This window comes from Eucyclogobius newberryi, unplaced genomic scaffold (assembly GCF_026437365.1).
Source record: "Eucyclogobius newberryi isolate DKJ021-1_F unplaced genomic scaffold, fEucNew1.0.hap1 SCAF_218, whole genome shotgun sequence".
Classification (NCBI taxonomy): domain Eukaryota; kingdom Metazoa; phylum Chordata; class Actinopteri; order Gobiiformes; family Gobiidae; genus Eucyclogobius; species Eucyclogobius newberryi.
In genome coordinates, this window is record NW_027315855.1 from 121,393 (window position 1) to 141,625 (window position 20,233).

General features: G+C 48.6%; 1 protein-coding gene across 1 annotated transcript; it reads right to left on the minus strand.

Annotated features, from left to right (window-relative positions):
- Positions 1–258: 258 nt before the first annotated feature.
- Positions 259–14,543, minus strand: LOC140371352 (serine--tRNA ligase, mitochondrial-like). The gene is made up of 16 exons (XM_072458457.1): positions 14,244–14,543; positions 13,562–13,657; positions 13,015–13,044; positions 12,121–12,261; positions 11,956–12,010; positions 11,825–11,888; positions 9,857–9,962; positions 9,737–9,784; positions 7,444–7,552; positions 6,928–6,973; positions 6,741–6,828; positions 5,569–5,681; positions 2,325–2,418; positions 2,070–2,162; positions 1,446–1,511; positions 259–892 (listed from the first exon to the last, which is right to left on the minus strand). Exons 1-16 carry the CDS (start codon positions 14,526–14,528, stop codon positions 743–745), a joined length of 1,584 nt encoding a protein of 527 aa, XP_072314558.1. The 5' UTR covers positions 14,529–14,543; the 3' UTR covers positions 259–742.
- Positions 14,544–20,233: the final 5,690 nt, after the last annotated feature.

The following is a 20,233-nucleotide window of genomic DNA, read 5'->3' on the forward strand; positions in this document are numbered from 1 at the left end:
GTCCCAGAATGCATTTGCGTAAGTCAAATTTCACACCCTGACAGAGCCTGCACTGAGTCCAGAGCACAGCCCAGGACGGAGCTTTGTCCAGCTTCTTCCTGCAGACAGCACGTCATGTGATCTGTGATCTAACCCTTTTCTACATAATTTAACTGAGATTTTGCAAAAAGTGAAGGACATAAAGAAGAGCAGATCGAGAAAAAAAAGAGACATTCAGAACATGTGCTGCAAAACAAAGTTTATCTAACGTAGAATAGACAACAACATGATGGTTCAAACCATGAGTTCATTGAGGTTGTAGAAGAGGTTTTATTCCTCTACAAAGGACAAACAGCTCATGAGGCAGGTGTACTATTTGTACTTACTACAAATATTAAACTAAATCATATCAGAAGGAGCAGTGCAAAAACCACATCATATCGGCCTGAATGAAGCCCCTCCCCTTTCTTTTTGGGCTAAGCCCTGGATGTTTAGAATGTCTGGCTCCGCCTCTGTTTTAAGCCCTGGTTCTGCCTTTAGGGGCCGGTCTGGGGGGTTTTAGGAGCTGGTTCTGCCTTTAGGGGCCGGTCTGGGGGGTTTTAGGAGCTGGTTCTGCCTTTAGGGGCCGGTCTGGGGGGTTTTAGGAGCTGGTTCTGCCTTTAGGGGCCGGTCTGGGGGGATTTAGGCGCTGGTTCTGACTTTAGGGGCCGGTCTGGGGGGTTTTAGCACCTGGTTCTGCCTTTAGGGGCCGGTCTGGGGGGTTTTAGCAGCTGGTTCTGCCTTTAGGGGCCGGTCTGGGGGGTCTGTTGGGCTGGTTGGGTCCGATGTACTTGAGTGGAGAGTAGGACGGCTTCTGGATCAGTTCTGAGCCGTAGAACGGCTGCAGAGCTCTGGGAACGCGCACAGATCCGTCCTGAAAGAGAATGAAGGGAACACCATATATTAACTTTACTAAATTGTATTAAACAATACTTTGATATAATAACTGAGTTATGTTTAGACCATGAAGGTTTAGTTCTTCAACAAACGAGGCGTCGCCCTTCAACAAACGAGGCACCACCCTTCATAATATGCCCCATATTGAAATGTATAAATATACGAGCGGAGCAGGGAAAGCGGCGCGGTCCGGAACGCCAGTGTAAGACGCCTCACATTGGACAGGGTCAGATGGTAAGTGCTCTGTTATCTCTGTATTAGAATTGTACACGGCAAAGATTAAACATTTGATTCATTTGAACTGTTTTTGATTCATGCCCTTTCTTTCATAAACGAGCGTACCAACAAGACACACGTTTGGACTCATTCTGGACTAAATATGAAATAACTTCATATGAATAACTGAAGAGGAAGCAGAGGCAGAGAAGCCTGTGATCTAAAGTGATTTACTCGAGTACAAGTACAAAGCATCGGTCCAACACGAGTAGAAAGTATTGAGTTTAACAGCACAGGGAGGGCATCCGACTCACTTTGGTCTGGTGCGTTTCTAAAATGGAGATGATCATTCGGGGGACGGCGCAGGCCGTGGCGTTCACCTGGAAACAACAAACAAACAAACAAACAAAAAGGTGTAAATCTGTGACTGAAGCTTCTGGAGAGAGATTATGAATAAAGTGTGTTATTAATGAAAATGAAAAATGTTTATTCTTTTTTGAGCGTTTGATGAAATAATGTTATTGTCTTTGTGTCAGTGCTGTTGGGGTCAGTGCTGTTGGGGTCAGTGCTGTTGGGGGCAGTGCTGTTGGGGTCAGTGCTGTTGGGGGCAGTGCTGTTGGGGGCAGTGCTGTTGGGGTCAGTGCTGTTGGGGGCAGTGCTGTTGGGGGCAGTGCTGTGGGGCTCAGTACTGTGGGTGTCAGTACTGTGGGTGTCAGTACTGTGGGTGTCAGTGCTGTGAGGGTCAGTGCTGTGAGGGTCAGTGCTGTGAAGGTCAGTGCTGTGAAGGTCAGTGCTGTGAAGGTCAGTGCTGTGGGGGTCAGTGCTGTGGGGGTCAGTGCTGTGGGTGTCAGTACTGTGGGTGTCAGTACTGTGGGTGTCAGTACTGTGGGTGTCAGTGCTGTGAAGGTCAGTGCTGTGGTCAGTACTGGGGTCAATACCGTGTGGGCGTACTGCAGGCTCTCGTCCTCTCGCTCATACACGATGTTCAGTCTGCGACTCTGAAAGTCGGTGCAGTTTGAGGCGCTCGAGATCTAACAAAACAGAGTTCATCATTTACACATGACAGACTTTATTTACACGTTTAGAGCCTGGTTTAGACCCCGGTTTAGACCCCGGTTTAGACCCCGGTTTAGACCCCGGTTTAGACCCCGGTTTAGACCCCGGTTTAGACCCCGGTTTAGACCCCGGTTTACCTCTCCGTAGCGGTTCCTTCCACTCATCCAGGCCTCGATGTCAAACTTCCTGTGCGCTGGAAGTCCGAGCTCCTGTGTGGGCATGTCCAGAACTCTGACCACAACAGGAACGAACATCAGCTCCAAAACAACAACTATGTCAAATCTGCTCTAATGGTCTGGGGGGGTTGCGTGCCTGTGGGTTGCGTGCCTGTGGGTTGCGTGTCTGTGGGTTGCGTGTCTGTGGGATGCGTGTCTGTGGGATGCGTGTCTGTGGGATGCGTGTCTGTGGGATGCGTGTCTGTGGGATGCGTGTCTGTGGGATGCGTGTCTGTGGGTTGCGTGTCTGTGGGTTGCGTGTCTGTGGGTTGCGTGTCTGTGGGTTGCGTCTCTGTGGGTTGCGTCTCTGTGGGTTGCGTCTCTGTGGGTTGCGTCTCTGTGGGTTGCGTCTCTGTGGGTTGCGTCTCTGTGGGTTGCGTGTCTGTGGGTTGCGTGTCTGTGGGATGCGTGTCTGTGGGATGCGTGTCTGTGGGTTGCGTGTCTGTGGGTTGCGTGTCTGTGGGTTGCGTGTCTGTGGGTTGCGTGTCTGTGGGTTGCGTGTCTGTGGGTTGCGTCTCTGTGGGTTGCGTCTCTGTGGGTTGCGTCTCTGTGGGTTGCGTCTCTGTGGGTTGCGTGTCTGTGGGTTGCGTGTCTGTGGGTTGCGTGTCTGTGGGTTGCGTGTCTGTGGGTTGCGTGTCTGTGGGTTGCGTGTCTGTGGGTTGCGTGTCTGTGGGTTGCGTGTCTGTGGGTTGCGTGTCTGTGGCTTGCGTGTCTGTGGGTTGCGTGTCTGTGGGTTGCGTCTCTGTGGGTTGCGTCTCTGTGGGTTGCGTCTCTGTGGGTTGCGTCTCTGTGGGTTGCGTCTCTGTGGGTTGCGTGTCTGTGGGTTGCGTGTCTGTGGGTTGCGTGTCTGTGGGTTGCGTGTCTGTGGGTTGCGTGTCTGTGGGTTGCGTGTCTGTGGGTTGCGTGTCTGTGGGTTGCGTGTCTGTGGGTTGCGTCTCTGTGGGTTGCGTGTCTGTGGGTTGCGTGTCTGTGGGTTGCGTGTCTGTGGGTTGCGTCTCTGTGGGTTGCGTGTCTGTGGGTTGCGTCTCTGTGGGTTGCGTGTCTGTGGGTTGCGTCTCTGTGGGTTGCGTCTCTGTGGGTTGCGTGTCTGTGGGTTGCGTCTCTGTGGGTTGCGTCTCTGTGGGTTGCGTGTCTGTGGGTTGCGTGTCTGTGGGTTGCGTCTCTGTGGGTTGCGTGTCTGTGGGTTGCGTGTCTGTGGGTTGCGTGTCTGTGGGTTGCGTCTCTGTGGGTTGCGTGTCTGTGGGTTGCGTGTCTGTGGGTTGCGTCTCTGTGGGTTGCGTCTCTGTGGGTTGCGTCTCTGTGGGTTGCGTCTCTGTGGGTTGCGTCTCTGTGGGTTGCGTGTCTGTGGGTTGCGTGTCTGTGGGTTGCGTGTCTGTGGGTTGCGTGTCTGTGGGTTGCGTGTCTGTGGGTTGCGTCTCTGTGGGTTGCGTCTCTGTGGGTTGCGTCTCTGTGGGTTGCGTCTCTGTGGGTTGCGTCTCTGTGGGTTGCGTCTCTGTGGGTTGCGTGTCTGTGGGTTGCGTGTCTGTGGGTTGCGTCTCTGTGGGTTGCGTGTCTGTGGGTTGCGTGTCTGTGGGTTGCGTGTCTGTGGGTTGCGTGTCTGTGGGTTGCGTGTCTGTGGGTTGCGTCTCTGTGGGTTGCGTGTCTGTGGGTTGCGTCTCTGTGGGTTGCGTGTCTGTGGGTTGCGTGTCTGTGGGTTGCGTGTCTGTGGGTTGCGTCTCTGTGGGTTGCGTGTCTGTGGGTTGCGTGTCTGTGGGTTGCGTGTCTGTGGGTTGCGTGTCTGTGGGTTGCGTGTCTGTGGGTTGCGTCTCTGTGGGTTGCGTGTCTGTGGGTTGCGTCTCTGTGGGTTGCGTCTCTGTGGGTTGCGTGTCTGTGGGTTGCGTGTCTGTGGGTTGCGTCTCTGTGGGTTGCGTCTCTGTGGGTTGCGTCTCTGTGGGTTGCGTCTCTGTGGGTTGCGTCTCTGTGGGTTGCGTCTCTGTGGGTTGCGTGTCTGTGGGTTGCGTGTCTGTGGGTTGCGTGTCTGTGGGTTGCGTGTCTGTGGGTTGCGTGTCTGTGGGTTGCGTGTCTGTGGGTTGCGTCTCTGTGGGTTGCGTCTCTGTGGGTTGCGTGTCTGTGGGTTGCGTGTCTGTGGGTTGCGTGTCTGTGGGTTGCGTCTCTGTGGGTTGCGTCTCTGTGGGTTGCGTGTCTGTGGGTTGCGTGTCTGTGGGTTGCGTCTCTGTGGGTTGCGTCTCTGTGGGTTGCGTCTCTGTGGGTTGCGTCTCTGTGGGTTGCGTGTCTGTGGGTTGCGTGTCTGTGGGTTGCGTGTCTGTGGGTTGCGTGTCTGTGGGTTGCGTGTCTGTGGGTTGCGTGTCTGTGGGTTGCGTCTCTGTGGGTTGCGTGTCTGTGGGTTGCGTGTCTGTGGGTTGCGTGTCTGTGGGTTGCGTCTCTGTGGGTTGCGTGTCTGTGGGTTGCGTGTCTGTGGGTTGCGTCTCTGTGGGTTGCGTCTCTGTGGGTTGCGTGTCTGTGGGTTGCGTGTCTGTGGGTTGCGTCTCTGTGGGTTGCGTGTCTGTGGGTTGCGTGTCTGTGGGTTGCGTCTCTGTGGGTTGCGTGTCTGTGGGTTGCGTGTCTGTGGGTTGCGTGTCTGTGGGTTGCGTCTCTGTGGGTTGCGTGTCTGTGGGTTGCGTGTCTGTGGGTTGCGTCTCTGTGGGTTGCGTCTCTGTGGGTTGCGTCTCTGTGGGTTGCGTCTCTGTGGGTTGCGTCTCTGTGGGTTGCGTCTCTGTGGGTTGCGTGTCTGTGGGTTGCGTGTCTGTGGGTTGCGTGTCTGTGGGTTGCGTGTCTGTGGGTTGCGTGTCTGTGGGTTGCGTGTCTGTGGGTTGCGTCTCTGTGGGTTGCGTCTCTGTGGGTTGCGTGTCTGTGGGTTGCGTGTCTGTGGGTTGCGTGTCTGTGGGTTGCGTGTCTGTGGGTTGCGTGTCTGTGGGTTGCGTCTCTGTGGGTTGCGTCTCTGTGGGTTGCGTGTCTGTGGGTTGCGTGTCTGTGGGTTGCGTGTCTGTGGGTTGCGTGTCTGTGGGTTGCGTGTCTGTGGGTTGCGTCTCTGTGGGTTGCGTGTCTGTGGGTTGCGTGTCTGTGGGTTGCGTGTCTGTGGGTTGCGTGTCTGTGGGTTGCGTCTCTGTGGGTCTGGGTCTGGTTCTACCTGAAGTGCAGCTCCAGGTCGGAGAAAAGCTCTTTCTGCAGCGACACAAACTCCTGCAGCATCTGAGCGCTCTCCTGCCCCGACTCGTCCGCCGTCACCGCAAACATCTCCACCTGCAGCAGAGCACTGTCAGATGCCCTCCCAGACTCCTCCCCTTGTGTCAGATGCCATCCCAGACTCCTCCCCTTGTCAGATGCCATCCCCGTGTGTGTCAGATGCCCTCCCTGTGTGTGTCAGATGCCATCCCCGTGTGTGTCAGATGCCCTCCCTGTGTGTGTCAGATGCCCTCCTCGTGTGTCAGATGCCCTCCCCGTGTGTCAGATGCCCTCCCGTGTGTCAGATGCCCTCCCCGTGTGTCAGATGCCCTCCCGTGTGTGTCAGATGCCCTCCCTGTGTGTGTCAGATGCCCTCCTCGTGTGTCAGATGCCCTCCCCGTGTGTCAGATGCCCTCCCCATGTGTCAGATGCCCTCCCCGTGTGTCAGATGCCCTCCCGTGTGTGTCAGATGCCCTCCCGTGTGTGTCAGATGCCCTCCCTGTGTGTGTCAGATGCCCTCCTCGTGTGTCAGATGCCCTCCTCGTGTGTCAGATGCCCTCCCCGTGTGTCAGATGCCCTCCCCGTGTGTCAGATGCCCTCCCGTGTGTGTCAGATGCCCTCCCTGTGTGTGTCAGATGCCCTCCCCGTGTGTCAGATGCCCTCCCCGTGTGTCAGATGCCCTCCCCGTGTGTCAGATGCCATCCCCGTGTGTCAGATGCCCTCCCCGTGTGTCAGATGCCCTCCCTGTGTGTGTCAGATGCCCTCCTCGTGTGTCAGATGCCCTCCCCGTGTGTCAGATGCCCTCCCGTGTGTGTCAGATGCCCTCCCTGTGTGTGTCAGATGCCCTCCCCGTGTGTCAGATGCCATCCCCGTGTGTCAGATGCCATCCCCGTGTGTCAGATGCCCTCCCCGTGTGTCAGATGCCCTCCCCGTGTGTCAGATGCCCTCCTTGTGTGTCAGATGCCCTCCCTGTGTGTGTCAGATGCCCTCCCCGTGTGTCAGATGCCCTCCCCGTGTGTCAGATGCCCTCCCCGTGTGTCAGATGCCATCCCCGGGTGTCAGATGCCATCCCCGGGTGTCAGATGCCCCTCCTCGTGTGTCAGATGCCCTCCCGTGTGTCAGATGCCCTCCCTGTACCTTGTTGAAGTGGTGGACTCTGTAAAGACCCCAAGTCTCTCGTCCCGTGTCCGTTTCGGCTCTGTAACATGTGCTGCTGCAGACCGTCCTGCAGGGGGAGACACACGCCTCAGTGACCAATAACAGACACAAACTAAACCATCACGGCCTAAACGGGATTCGTCCGATCTGTGGTTGGTGAACTCACCGCACAGGGAGGTCCTTCCAGTTTACGGCGTGATCCATGAAGAAACCTGCAGGACGAAGACAAGAGCGACACGTACGATCGTCAAAAGTGTTTTTACAGCTTTAGTGTCGGCATCTTAGGGCCTGAATCCGACCTCCACGTCTATAAAACAGAGCGGTGTCACGACTGTATTTAAATTGTTCTGAAATACATCCAAATGAGCCCGTTTTCCCCTCATTTCTGCTGCTGAAGCCTCTGCAGGCCGCTGAGCAGTACTGCAGGAAGCTTGGTTCTTCTTCTCCTGCAGCTCCTCAGTCTGTGGGCGTGATCAGAGGCCCGTTCATGCTCCGCCCTCTAACATGAGCTTTAAGTGTTTATCCCATTTATTATTAATGACGGAGCATATTTTGGCTTAAGTATTTGTGGATATTTCTGACCCACATTAGGTTAAATTTAAAGGGAAAAGCAGAGATTTACAGCAGAATGGCTCAGTATTCTGCAGGACTAAATGTACATATTAACACTGAGCTCGAGTACCTGCGATGCCGACCTCTCCCGTCCCGGCCAGGTTCAGGTCAGGACTCCGGCTCGGGTCCAGAGAGTAGACCTGAGATCGGTGAGCGTGAGGCTGCATCCCACAGCCCTCCTGAAGAAGAAACAGAGTGAAGAAGAGTTTAGAACAAAAGCCTCCTGAAGAAGAAACAGAGTGAGGAAGAGTTTAGAACAAAAGCCTCCTGAAGAAGAAACAGAGTGAGGAAGAGTTTAGAACAAAAGCCTCCTGAAGAAACAACAGAGTGAAGAAGAGTTTAGAACAAAAGCCTCCTGAAGAAACAACAGAGTGATGAAGAGTTTAGAACAAAAGCCTCCTGAAGAAACAACAGAGTGAAGAAGAGTTTAGAACAAAAGCCTCCTGAAGAAACAACAGAGTGATGAAGAGTTTAGAACAAAAGCCTCCTGAAGAAGAAACAGAGTGAGGAAGAGTTTAGAACAAAAGCCTCCTGAAGAAGAAACAGAGTGAGGAAGAGTTTAGAACAAAAGCCTCCTGAAGAAACAACAGAGTGAAGAAGAGTTTAGAACAAAAGCCTCCTGAAGAAACAACAGAGTGATGAAGAGTTTAGAACAAAAGCCTCCTGAAGAAACAACAGAGTGAAGAAGAGTTTAGAACAAAAGCCTCCTGAAGAAACAACAGAGTGATGAAGAGTTTAGAACAAAAGCCTCCTGAAGAAACAACAGAGTGAAGAAGAGTTTAGAACAAAAGCCTCCTGAAGAAACAACAGAGTGAAGAAGAGTTTAGAACAAAAGCCTCCTGAAGAAACAACAGAGTGAAGAAGAGTTTAGAACAAAAGCCTCCTGAAGAAACAACAGAGTGAAGAAGAGTTTAGAACAAAAGCCTCCTGAAGAAACAACAGAGTGAAGAAGAGTTTAGAACAAAAGCTTCCTGAAGAAACAACAGAGTGAAGAAGAGTTTAGAACAAAAGCCTCCTGAAGAAACAACAGAGTGAAGAAGAGTTTAGAACAAAAGCCTCATGAAGAAACAACAGAGTGAAGAAGAGTTTAGAACAAAAGCCTCCTGAAGAAACAACAGAGTGAAGAAGAGTTTAGAACAAAAGCCTCCTGAAGAAACAACAGAGTGAAGAAGAGTTTAGAACAAAAGCCTCCTGAAGAAACAACAGAGTGAAGAAGAGTTTAGAACAAAAGCCTCCTGAAGAAACAACAGAGTGAAGAAGAGTTTAGAACAAAAGCCTCCTGAAGAAACAACAGAGTGAAGAAGAGTTTAGAACAAAAGCCTCCTGAAGAAACAACAGAGTGAAGAAGAGTTTAGAACAAAAGCCTCCTGAAGAAACAACAGAGTGAAGAAGAGTTTAGAACAAAAGCCTCCTGAAGAAACAACAGAGTGAAGAAGAGTTTAGAACAAAAGCCTCCTGAAGAAACAACAGAGTGAAGAAGAGTTTAGAACAAAAGCCTCCTGAAGAAGAAACAGAGTGAGGAAGAGTTTAGAACAAAAGCCTCCTGAAGAAACAACAGAGTGAAGAAGAGTTTAGAACAAAAGCCTCCTGAAGAAGAAACAGAGTGAGGAAGAGTTTAGAACAAAAGCCTCCTGAAGAAACAACAGAGTGAAGAAGAGTTTAGAACAAAAGCCTCCTGAAGAAACAACATTCAGATTTATTATTTAGTTTTTGATCTGGACTTGAACATTTGAGTAAAATTCTGCCAATTTATTAGACTTAAAAGTGTAATAAATCAGACTCAGACGTGACAGATCCTCGTGTTGTCAGAGTCTTGTACAGTCGGTGCAGGAGCCTGATCTTTACGTCTCTGTGGGAGGAGTCTCTGTGGGAGGAGTCTCTGTGGGAGGAGTCTCTGTGGGAGGAGTCTCTGTGGGAGGAGTCTCTGTGGGAGGAGCTACTTTAAGGCCTGATCTTTATGTCTCTGTGGGAGGAGTCTGTGTGGGAGGAGTCTCTGTGGGAGGAAACTGCATTTGGACAAAATAACGTCAAGAAGAGTTTGGTGAGAGAAAACTTACAACAACTGTAGCGTCTTGAATCTGAGCGACTTTAAGGTTTAAAGCGTTGGAAATGTGAAATTTGTCACTATTTTAAGCGTTAACAGGTTTAGAAAGAAGTTGAATGTAGGTTTTGATACGTCAGAATCCAACGTTTACAAGAAGGAGGTTTGTTTTGTCTTCTGTCTGTGTTCATGTCGGTGTAATTCCTCATTGGTCCAGCAGGGGTCCAAACGAGCCTCTTTAACGACACTAAACCACGTGGATTTGTCTGAACTCTGGTTCTACTTTGTGACGGTCTGAGCAGTGCATGTGGGCGGGACTTACGAAGACGGCGCTCCTGAGCACGTCCGGCACGGCGAGCGGGATGAAGCCCTGCACAAAACACAAGGTCAGGCTGCGTTGTCACGGTGACGAGAGCGGCGTAGCGGCGAGCGCGTCTTTTACCCGTTTGAGCAGTTTGTCCAGGGTGAAGTTCTGCAGCGCCGTTTGGAGTCTGGCCCCGCCTCCTCTCAGGTAATACGACCTGTGACCCGACACGTGCGACAGGTGCCTGCGGACCGACAGGGTCAGATTTTAGGTTCTATTAACAAAGTAGGACGATGAAATAAAAACAACCTCGACAATGAGTACCGTATTTTCCGGACAATAAGTGGCACTGCTTTTCATAGTTTGGCCGGGGTGCGACTTATACTCCAGAGCGACTTATATGTGATATTATTCATTATTCTCACACTGGCGACCACAAGAGGGCACCAGCCAAAAAATGCATAATAGAGAAGAAAAAACATATATAAGTCGCACTGGAGTATAAGTCGCATTTTGGGGGAAACGTATTTGATAAAAACCCAAGACCAAGAACAGACAATTTAAAATAATAACAGATGAGAGAACATGGTGAATAGGTGTACGTATGCTAACGCTAACACCTTCAGCTACATGACGTATGCCAACGCTAACACCTTCAGCTACATGACATATGCTAACGCTAACACCTTCAGCTACATGACGTATGCCAAAGCTAACACCTTCAGCTACATGATGTATGCCAACGCTAACACCTTCAGCTACATGACGTATGCCAACGCTAACACCTTCAGCTACATGACGTATGCCAACGCTAACACCTTCAGCTACATGACGTATGCCAACGCTAACACCTTCAGCTACATGACGTATGCTAACGCTAACACCTTCAGCTACATGACGTATGCTAACGCTAACACCTTCGGCCACATGACGTATGCTAACGCTAACATCTTCGGCCACATGACGTATGCTAACGCTAACACCTTCGGCTACATGACGTATGCTAACGCTAACACCTTCGGCTACATGACATATGCTAACGCTAACACCTTCGGCTACATGACGTATGCTAACGCTAACACCTTCAGCTACATGACGTATGCTAACGCTAACACCTTCAGCTACATGACGTATGCTAACGCTAACACCTTCAGCTACATGACGTATGCCAACGCTAACACCTTCAGCTACATGACGTATGCTAACGCTAACACCTTCAGCTACATGACGTATGCTAACGCTAACACCTTCGGCCACATGACGTATGCTAACGCTAACATCTTCGGCCACATGACGTATGCTAACGCTAACACCTTCGGCTACATGACGTATGCTAACGCTAACACCTTTGGCTACATGACATATGCTAACGCTAACACCTTCGGCTACATGACGTATGCTAACGCTAACACCTTCAGCTACATGACGTATGCTAACGCTAACACCTTCAGCTACATGACGAATGCTAACGCTAACACCTTCAGCTACATGACGTATGCTAACGCTAACACCTTCAGCTACATGAGGCACAGACAGAACTGTGGTAAGTGTCTGGTATGTTAATGTAACATATGAACAGTTATTCAGATAACTATAGCATAAAGAACATGTAACAAGTTTAGCAAAGCATCAGTTTTACCCCAAATCCACTGAATTCTTCTTCCTCTGTGTCACTTCTAAACAACTCCACAAACTCCAGAGGAAGAGGAAGTGCAGATTCTTCTTCTGCGTCGCTTACAGCCTAGAGCGCCCTCTTGTGGTTGTCAGTGTGAAAATAATAAATAATATCACATATAAGTTGCTCTGGAGTATAAGTCGCACCCCGGCCAAACTATGAAAAATGTACAGTCCGGAAAATACGGTAAATGCAAACGGTTTCAAAAGCGTCAAGTTATTAAGCATCTTCCCCCTTTACTACTAATATGTTTGAAATAGTCATATATAGACAGCCCTTTATATTAAAACATTTTCACTAATGATTTGAACTTCTTCTTCTTCTTCTAACATGATGGTTTTCTTGTATTTGTCGATAAGTGCTGCGGTTGTTAGTAATATTAGTACGTTATATAATATTAGTACATACAGTATATGTTTGTGTATAAGTACCTCTGTCTGATGAGCCCCAGCGACTCCCCGAGCTCCACGTGACCTTTGGGCTTAAAGTCAAACTCTGGAGGAGATAAACAGGTTAAAAACAGGACACAAACAGCTGCAGTGGAGATAAACCGGAGCCGTACCAGGTTTGTGTCCGACCAGCTCCAGAACCCGAGCCTGACTCTCGTCCCCGAGCGGCTGAACACGGAAAAGACATGATTATTTAGAATCATTCACGGTCATACTCTCTGGACAGTGACTCTCTGGACAGTGACCGGTCATGTTCTGGACAGTGCGTTTGACCTCACCACGTCAGGATGCGTGGTGTTGGGCAGCTTCAGAGCTCGGCAGTAGAACTGCTGCTCCAGCTCGCTCTGCTCAGGTGCCAGCTCGCTCAGTCTGCGGCGAACATCTCGACCACTCTGCCGCGCCGCAAAGTACTCTGGCAGCTGACCGCCGCCCACGACAACAACAACAACAACAAGAACAAGAAGAACACAGATCAACACGCCTGATTGAGCTTTACTGGGCAGATTTAAAGTGAACATTTTAGGTATAAAACTTGAAAACGTTTGATAAACTTTATAAATGAGGCTCTGCGCTGCCCCCTGCTGCCCACGCATAGATATTAGTCCAAGCTCAAACTGTGCATTTTCTTCTGGTGAACTTCTGATAAACATGAAAAATAAATAGTGCACATTTTAAACTGTGAACATCTAAACTAAAGCAGAGTGAGCCGCTTTTATACAAAACAGGAGGTTATTTTGTTGGTGGTCAGTTTTTCTCTGAAGAAAACAGAAAAACAAAACTGTCAGAAACAACTCTCTGCTCCTAAAGACGTTTGATTCTTCCACTGAATCAACTTTTATAGATTTAGATCTTCCTCACAGAGACATAAAGGCCGTAAAGTGGCTCCTGCACCAACTGAACAAGAGTCTGACAGAACAACACGAGGATCTGTTCACGTCTGATTCTTAGTCCGATTTATTACAGTTTGAAGTCTAATAAAATGAGATTAAATTTCTGTCACAGCTCATTTACTCAAACTAAACTAAATATCGGGATGTCTGTAAATGATTTTGTGTCTAAAATGTCTTATTCCCATGCAGCGTCTCACGTTAAACAATCGCAGTCTATTTGCTGCTTGTATTTGTGATGATTGACATTGTGATCGTCTAAGAGAGAAATACAACTGGACTCACAGTGGACAGGGCTTTCTTCTCAGTACTGGCCTGGAAAGAAAAGACAAACAAGTTCAAACTCAACCAAGACTCAAGAGAACAAAAGGAGTTGTATTAACGATCAAATAGGAGTTATATTAATGATCAAATAATAAGTTATATTAATGATCAAATAAGAGTTATATTAATGATTAAATAATTAAAGATATATTAATGATCAAATAAGAGTTATATTAATTATCAAATAATAAAAGAGATATATTAATGATCAAATAATAAAAGAGATATATTAATGATCAAATAAAGAGTCATATTAAGAATCAAATAATAATAAGTTATATTAATGATCAAATGATGCAGCTACAGAACATTCTCCAGATAAAAAACACTGAGACGACTGGACACCACATAGTAAATAGTGAGTATCTATAATAATTACTCTTTTTTTTTTTTAAACGTTCCCAGCTCAAATCTTATCGCACGACAAAAGACTGACACAACATTCTTTTATTCAGCTTCTTTGACTGAATACAAACATAAAACCTGGACATAAGAGTCTGTCACGTGCCACTAGAGCTTTGACGGCGTCGCTGATGCTTCTCTTCTGCTCCTCCAGAGACGAGATCTCTGCTCTCACGTCCTCCAGACGCTGCCACAACTTCACCTGAAGACACAGAACACCTGATCAGTTTAAATGTTGCCACGACAACAGTAGAGGGTCTGCCGTGGTTCCAGAAGAAAATTAGCTTTTAATTTTTGCCATAGAGATTTATCTTTAGTCATGTTTTGGAAATCCCATCTCAAGCTACTCAAAATGGGGCGTGGCGACCTCTGCCATTGATCTTGTTCCTCCCCGCCCACTTTTGCCATGGTTCAGCACTTCCGGTAATCGTGTAAATGCACTTCCGGTCGAGTTCGTCTGTGCGGGACGAGGAAAAAGACTTGTCACTAAAATATACTATAAATTAGATTGATTTGTGTAAAATGTCCAATGTTTGTGTAAAATGTTCACGTGTCTGGCTCATGACGCGGTTGTTTTCTGTCACAAAATAAAACAAAAACCATTGAGAATTTTCCAAAGATTTTTCAAATAAAATAATGAGCCCCAAATATTTAATATTCATTTATTTTGACATCTCTACGAAACAAATGACACCCACTTCCGGAACCCAGCGGTGGGCGGTCACTGCTGAGCTCCGAACTTATTTACACCGTAACTTTAGAAATACATAAGGTTCATTTTTCCTCACAATCTGGCGCACGTCGTCTCCCCGCAGCTCTCCTTTCCTGCTCTCCACGTTCACGACCGCCGCCTCCGGGTCCGCGCACAGCTCCGTCATGTGGAGCTCCGGTTTGTCGCTGTATCCCTCCCGGACGTGCTCGTACAGGCTGCTCCGGGACGCTCCGTGCTCGGTCGGGCCGCTCCGGGACGCTGCGTGCTCGTGGCGCAGTGACAGAGCCAGGACAGGCCGGGGACAGTGCCTCAGAGCCGGGGAGAGGAGACGCGCCGCGGCCAGGCTCAAGGAGGCCGCCATGTTTCTACCGTTGACCGGAAGAGGAGGAGGAAGACGAGGAGCTTGTGTTACGACTTTAACAATTAAAACGTTTGGAAATAAAAAGTACATTTTAAAGACATTGCAGGTCGTGTCCACACTTAAGTCCATCGAGGGCCACTTATTGAAACATAAAACATAAAAGGGCCACTTATTACAACATAAAGGGCAAAGGTCACAGCCTCGAAGACGATGAAGTGAACCATTAAAATGTTGTATATGTTTTATGTTCAAAATGTACAAAGTTCTAATTTTGGACATTTGGGCCACTTCAGGAACCACAGATGGGCCACGCCTGGATTAAATGGACACGGTACATTTGACGGTCCTGTGGGTGCTTTAGGGGAGCAGGCCTGTGGGTGCTTTACGAGTACGGTCCCGTGGATGCTTTAGGGGAACGGGCCTGTGGGTGCTTTAGGGCCGTTGGGTGCTTTAGGGGACGGTCCCGTGGATGCTTTAGGGGAACGGGCCTGTGGGTGCTTTAAGTGGACCGGCCTGTGGGTGCTTTAGGAGGACGGTCCCGTGGGTGCTTTAGAGGAACGGGCCTGTGGGTGCTTTAGGGCCGTTGGGTGCTTTAGGGGACGGTCCCGTGGATGCTTTAGGGGAACGGGCCTGTGGGTGCTTTAAGTGGGCGGGCCTGTGGTTGCTTTAGGAGGACGGTCCCGTGGGTGCTTTAGAGGAACGGGGCTGTGGGTGCTTTAGGGCCGTTGGGTGCTTTAGGGGACGGTCCCGTGGGTGCTTTAGGGGGACAGGCCTGTGGGTGCTTTAGGGGGACGGGCCTGTGGGTGCTTTAGGGGGACGGGCCTGTGGGTGCTTTAGGGGACGGGCCGGTGGGCGTGCTTTAGGGCCTGTGGGTGCTTTAAGGGGACCCACGGGCCTCGAAGACTATGAAATTAACCATCAACATGTAGTATAGAATGTTCAAAATGTACAAAGTTCTAATTTTGGACGTTTGGGCCACTTCAGGAACCACAGACGGGCTGCGCCTGGACTAATAGGACACAGTACATTTGTGGTCCTAATAATTCTACCTGTCAATCCTCTGAATTATGAACATATTCAGCCTTAAACATTACTACATTTGTTTGTGTCAGTACAGCACATGGTCAGGTGACATTAAACATGACAGAACTGGAACTAAAGCCACAGTATGTCACTTTCTGGAGGTGACACGTACATGACCTAAAGGACTCGGAAAAACGGAAAAAGATCAAACTGTAAATTTCTCTGTGGACGTGGATATGTTTTATGCAACAATGTGGAACGTTACAAGTTATTATCAGCAGTAGTTTATTTCAAAGGGACAGAACAAAGGACATTGTTACATTTAAAATAGCTCGATGGCTCCGGGCTTCAGTTTGAACCAGTTAAACAGGTTCAGAGGTTTGTGCAGATGCAGCCATAAGACACAGCTTATGTTTTACATTCATATGTTTTTCACTGCAATAAAACAACAACATTGAAAATATTTTAGTCTATGTTTTTTTTTACTAAAAGTTGGGCACTGTTCGTCTGAGTTCTACAGTAGAATTGTACATTGTTGCTCTAGGTTACCATGGCGATAGTGTCTCTATTGTTTGATTTACTACATTAGATATTACACTGTGATATGAAGAACACAAAACAGATTCGCTTTAAATATACCACCAACCCGAATTCTATGAAGGTTATTTTGTGTTTTTATTGCAATTTTTTTTTTCATAGATTTTTTTTTTTACATAGATTTTTTTTACAATGAATTTTATTTTTTTTTGACATCGAATCTAGTAAAAAAATATTCATTGTGTATAAATATGATTACATATTTTTGTTTATTTTTAATTCGATGTAAAAAAAAAAATCGATGTAAAAAAATAAATAAATTCGATGCAAAAAAATTAATAAATTCGATGTAAAAAAACTTTATATAAAAAAATCTTAATAAAAACACAAAATAACCCCCATAAAATTCCTTGAGTTTATTATTTACAATGTGAATATATATTTTTTAAATCAATTAAACCCATTGTATATTTGAACTTAATTCAAAAGAGGAAGAAGAAATACAATTTAAACTAAAACGAAACAAAAACATGAATTGTATGCTATAACAGCGGTCTAGCTTTAAGGACAAACAGTAATAAATAAATAATAATACATTTCCCCTAGTTATTTTGAACAAAAACGTTAAACTTCCGGTGTAAACAATAGTCACGTGGCAAAGGTCAGCCAATCCCGTAAGCGGAAGTGCTCCGTTGCGGTAATCCGGTTCCGACATGACAAGTGCGGCCGCTCGTCGCCGCTGCTCAACTTTCCCGTAGATTTCCGCCACAAAAGCCGCGTAAAACCGCCCGCGTCCGTGACTTCCCCGGCGGCTGGAGGCGCGGCCCGCGTGCCATGGTGGGACCGATCGCCGCCCGCGGGGTTTAGAGCGCTTTGAGTCCGGGTAATAAGACCCGCGGGAAGCGGCGGTGCGGAGATGCGGCGCTCCGACGCTCTGTAGCGGCCGCGTTTCCTCCAACAGGCCGTGAAGCGGAGCCCGAGAAGCCGCCGCACGACCTGCGGGGGACCGAGCGGGAGGCTCCGGCGGAGGCTCCGGGCGTCGATACCGAGGATCGGGGCGATATTTTTGGCGTAACAAGGGATAAAATCAAGCACAAAGCTGGAGACGCGACGCAGAGCCAAGGCGAGTATGAGCGGCTGTGACCGCCTGTGACCGCGGCGTGTTGGCGTTACAAAGACGCAGCGCACTTTTCAACCATTACCATCTAAAAAGACTCGCTTTATTCTGTCATTTACATAAAAGCTCATTCATAATGCGAAGTAGTGAATATAATGGTTTTATTTGAATGTTGCTGGTGCTTCTTGTGCGTCATAACTGCTGTTAATTAACCCTTAAGTCATTAAAGTTCATGTGGAACAAGAGAAAACTGTCCAAGAAGAAAGAAAGTTCAGCTAAACTTTATAGAACGTTCTTCAAACAGAAGTAAAAACTAACAATTGTGACTATTTAAGAAGCAAAAACCCGAGTCAGTTTTTGCTCCATGAAAAGTCAACCTGTCGTAAAACGATAAATAACAATAAAAGGTCAAATAAAGCCATAAAACTAGTCAAAGAAAAGCAGAAATACACGCGTATAAAATGGGAATAAATAAGTCAAATTCTTGTAATGTGATGGTGATTCAGTGACTCGACATTTATCATGATTATTTAACTTTTGAATTTACAAAGTTTGAGTTGTTAAAGTGGCAGAGCTGAAGATCAAGACCACACTTTAGTTTAGTTTAGTTTAGTTTAGTGTCCTTATATCGTGATGTTTGTCCTCTAAATAATCCCAACATTCAAATCTGATTCAACACATATTTCCAGGCAAAGAGTTTTAAATGTTTTTAGTGCAAGTAAATGTCTTTATTTTGAAATCTTTAGTTATTATAATCTTTAAATGTTGTTGTTTTGTCGTAGTCGGTTTCTTCTTGTCTCAAAGTCTCAAATGAACTGAAACATCAGAAAGTTCAATTGTCTGAAGACAAAAAGAAGAAGACCATAAAACATCTCCAAATATTCACCAACGTCGGATCTGAAGACTTTAAAACATAAAAACTATCACAAAAGCCTGAGAGTTGAGCTTTATGGGGACGATCCTGTTGGGTCTTCAGGGGGACAGGCCCGTGGGTGCTTTAGGGCCCGTGGGTGCTTTAGGGCCCGTGGGTGCTTTAGGGCCCCCGTGGGTGCTTTAGGGCCCGTGGGTGCTTTAGGGCCCCCGTGGGTGCCCGTGCGGGTGCTTTAGGGCCCGTGGGGCCCCTCATGATTCTGACCTTTTCCCTCAAACACAGAGTCTGAATTGAAAGGATCGTGAGGCTTTTGTCGCTGAAGCTGCACTTTTGTTTCTTTGGTTTAAGTGAAACGAGAAAAATCCTGTTTCAAATCTCAGTTTCTGGATAAATATAATAAACATAATTAAATATAATAAACATAAGTGTGAGTGAAGCTGCTGCTGGAGGTTTGGACGACAAAGACTGAAGATAATTTAAATAAAAATGAGCTTTAGGGGCAAAGGTTTAGTGTGAATGCTGTTTAAGGCCTTTTGTTTGAACAAACTGACCAGAATGTTCTTTCTTTTTATATTTTACACTTCCTGCAGCTTTAGAGTCATTTTGATGATAAGACCTTATGGAATTATCAAAGGTTAAAGAGAGAAATATAATGTTAAGATCCTGGAGCAGGTCAGAGATGACGAGTCTGTTCTGTGAGTGAAACACCAGGGGGCGCCACCTCTGTGTGTGTTAATGTGAGGCTGAGACTCTGAGGTTTGTGTGGATCTGATACAGAACAAACTAATAATGAGCTGCCTCGTGTAATGCCTCATTCGTCCAGGAGGGGGCGTATGGTCCAGGAGGGGGCGTATGGTCCAGGAGGGGGCGTATGGTCCAGGAGGGGGCGTCTGGTCCAGGAGGCCAGGAGGGGGCGTATGGTCCAGGAGGCCAGGAGGGGGCGTATGGTCCAGGAGGGGGCGTATGGAGGGGGCGTATGGTCCAGGAGGGAGCGTATGGTCCAGGAGGGAGCGTATGGTCCAGGAGGGAGCGTATGGTCCAGGAGGGAGCGTATGGTCCAGGAGGGGGCGTCTGGTCCAGGAGGGGGCGTCTGGTCCAGGAGGCCAGGAGGGGGCGTATGGTCCAGGAGGCCAGGAGGGGGCGTATGGTCCAGGAGGGGGCGTATGGAGGGGGCGTATGGTCCAGGAGGGGGCGTATGGTCCAGGAGGGGGCGTATGGAGGGGGCGTATGGTCCAGGAGGCCAGGAGGGGGCGTCTGGTCCAGGAGGCCAGGAGGGGGCGTCTGGTCCAGGAGGCCAGGAGGGGGCGTCTGGTCCAGGAGGCCAGGAGGGGGCGTCTGGTCCAGGAGGCCAGGAGGGGGCGTCTGGAGGAGGCGTATGGTCCAGGAGGGGGCGTATGGAGGGGGCGTATGGTCCAGGAGGGAGCGTATGGTCTGGACTCTTGTTGGAGGCAAACGGATGAGAATGTTCATGAATCACAGGATCTGCAGTTGTTCTTCTCAGAGCTGATGTTTACATTCTGGTGTTTGACATGTTCTTCAGATGAACGCCGGGCGGGGCGGGGCCCTCACCTGGCGCCCGCAGCCCTGGCAGGACGGCGAGGGCGGAGGAGGGGAGCCACTGTCAGACTCTGACTCTGAGGAGGAGGACTTCCCTGACGACAGCACCACGCCCCTGGGGGACTACGTCACACATGGTACTGACCATGTTATCATGTAGTTCTACTGAGATACAGAAGTATTCAGTCAAGTTCTAATGTTGTTTAAAGTATTGTGTACATCACATGATCGTGTATTTTCTTATTCAACATTAGAAAAACATCCGTTCAGTCACATTTGACCCCTGAGTCGGGATCTTCACCGTTTCATAAGGTCAAGCCTGGTCCTGCTGTAACTGACACAAGGGGCAGCAGAGGGCGCCTATGAGGAGTCTGTGGTGTTAGAGGAAGCAGTGTTAGGTCCTGAGGCCCCTCTGGGAGCCCCTCTGGGAGCCCCTCTGGGAGCCCCTCAGTGTCACACAAACCTCACCTTGTGGCCCTTGTGGTCTTCTCTCAGGTCTGAAGCAGTTGCTGGACGCTCAGCAGCTCTGTGATGTCACGCTGCTGGTCGAGGGCAAAAAGTTCATGTGCCACAGGTGAGAACGTCCACTACAGACTGTCA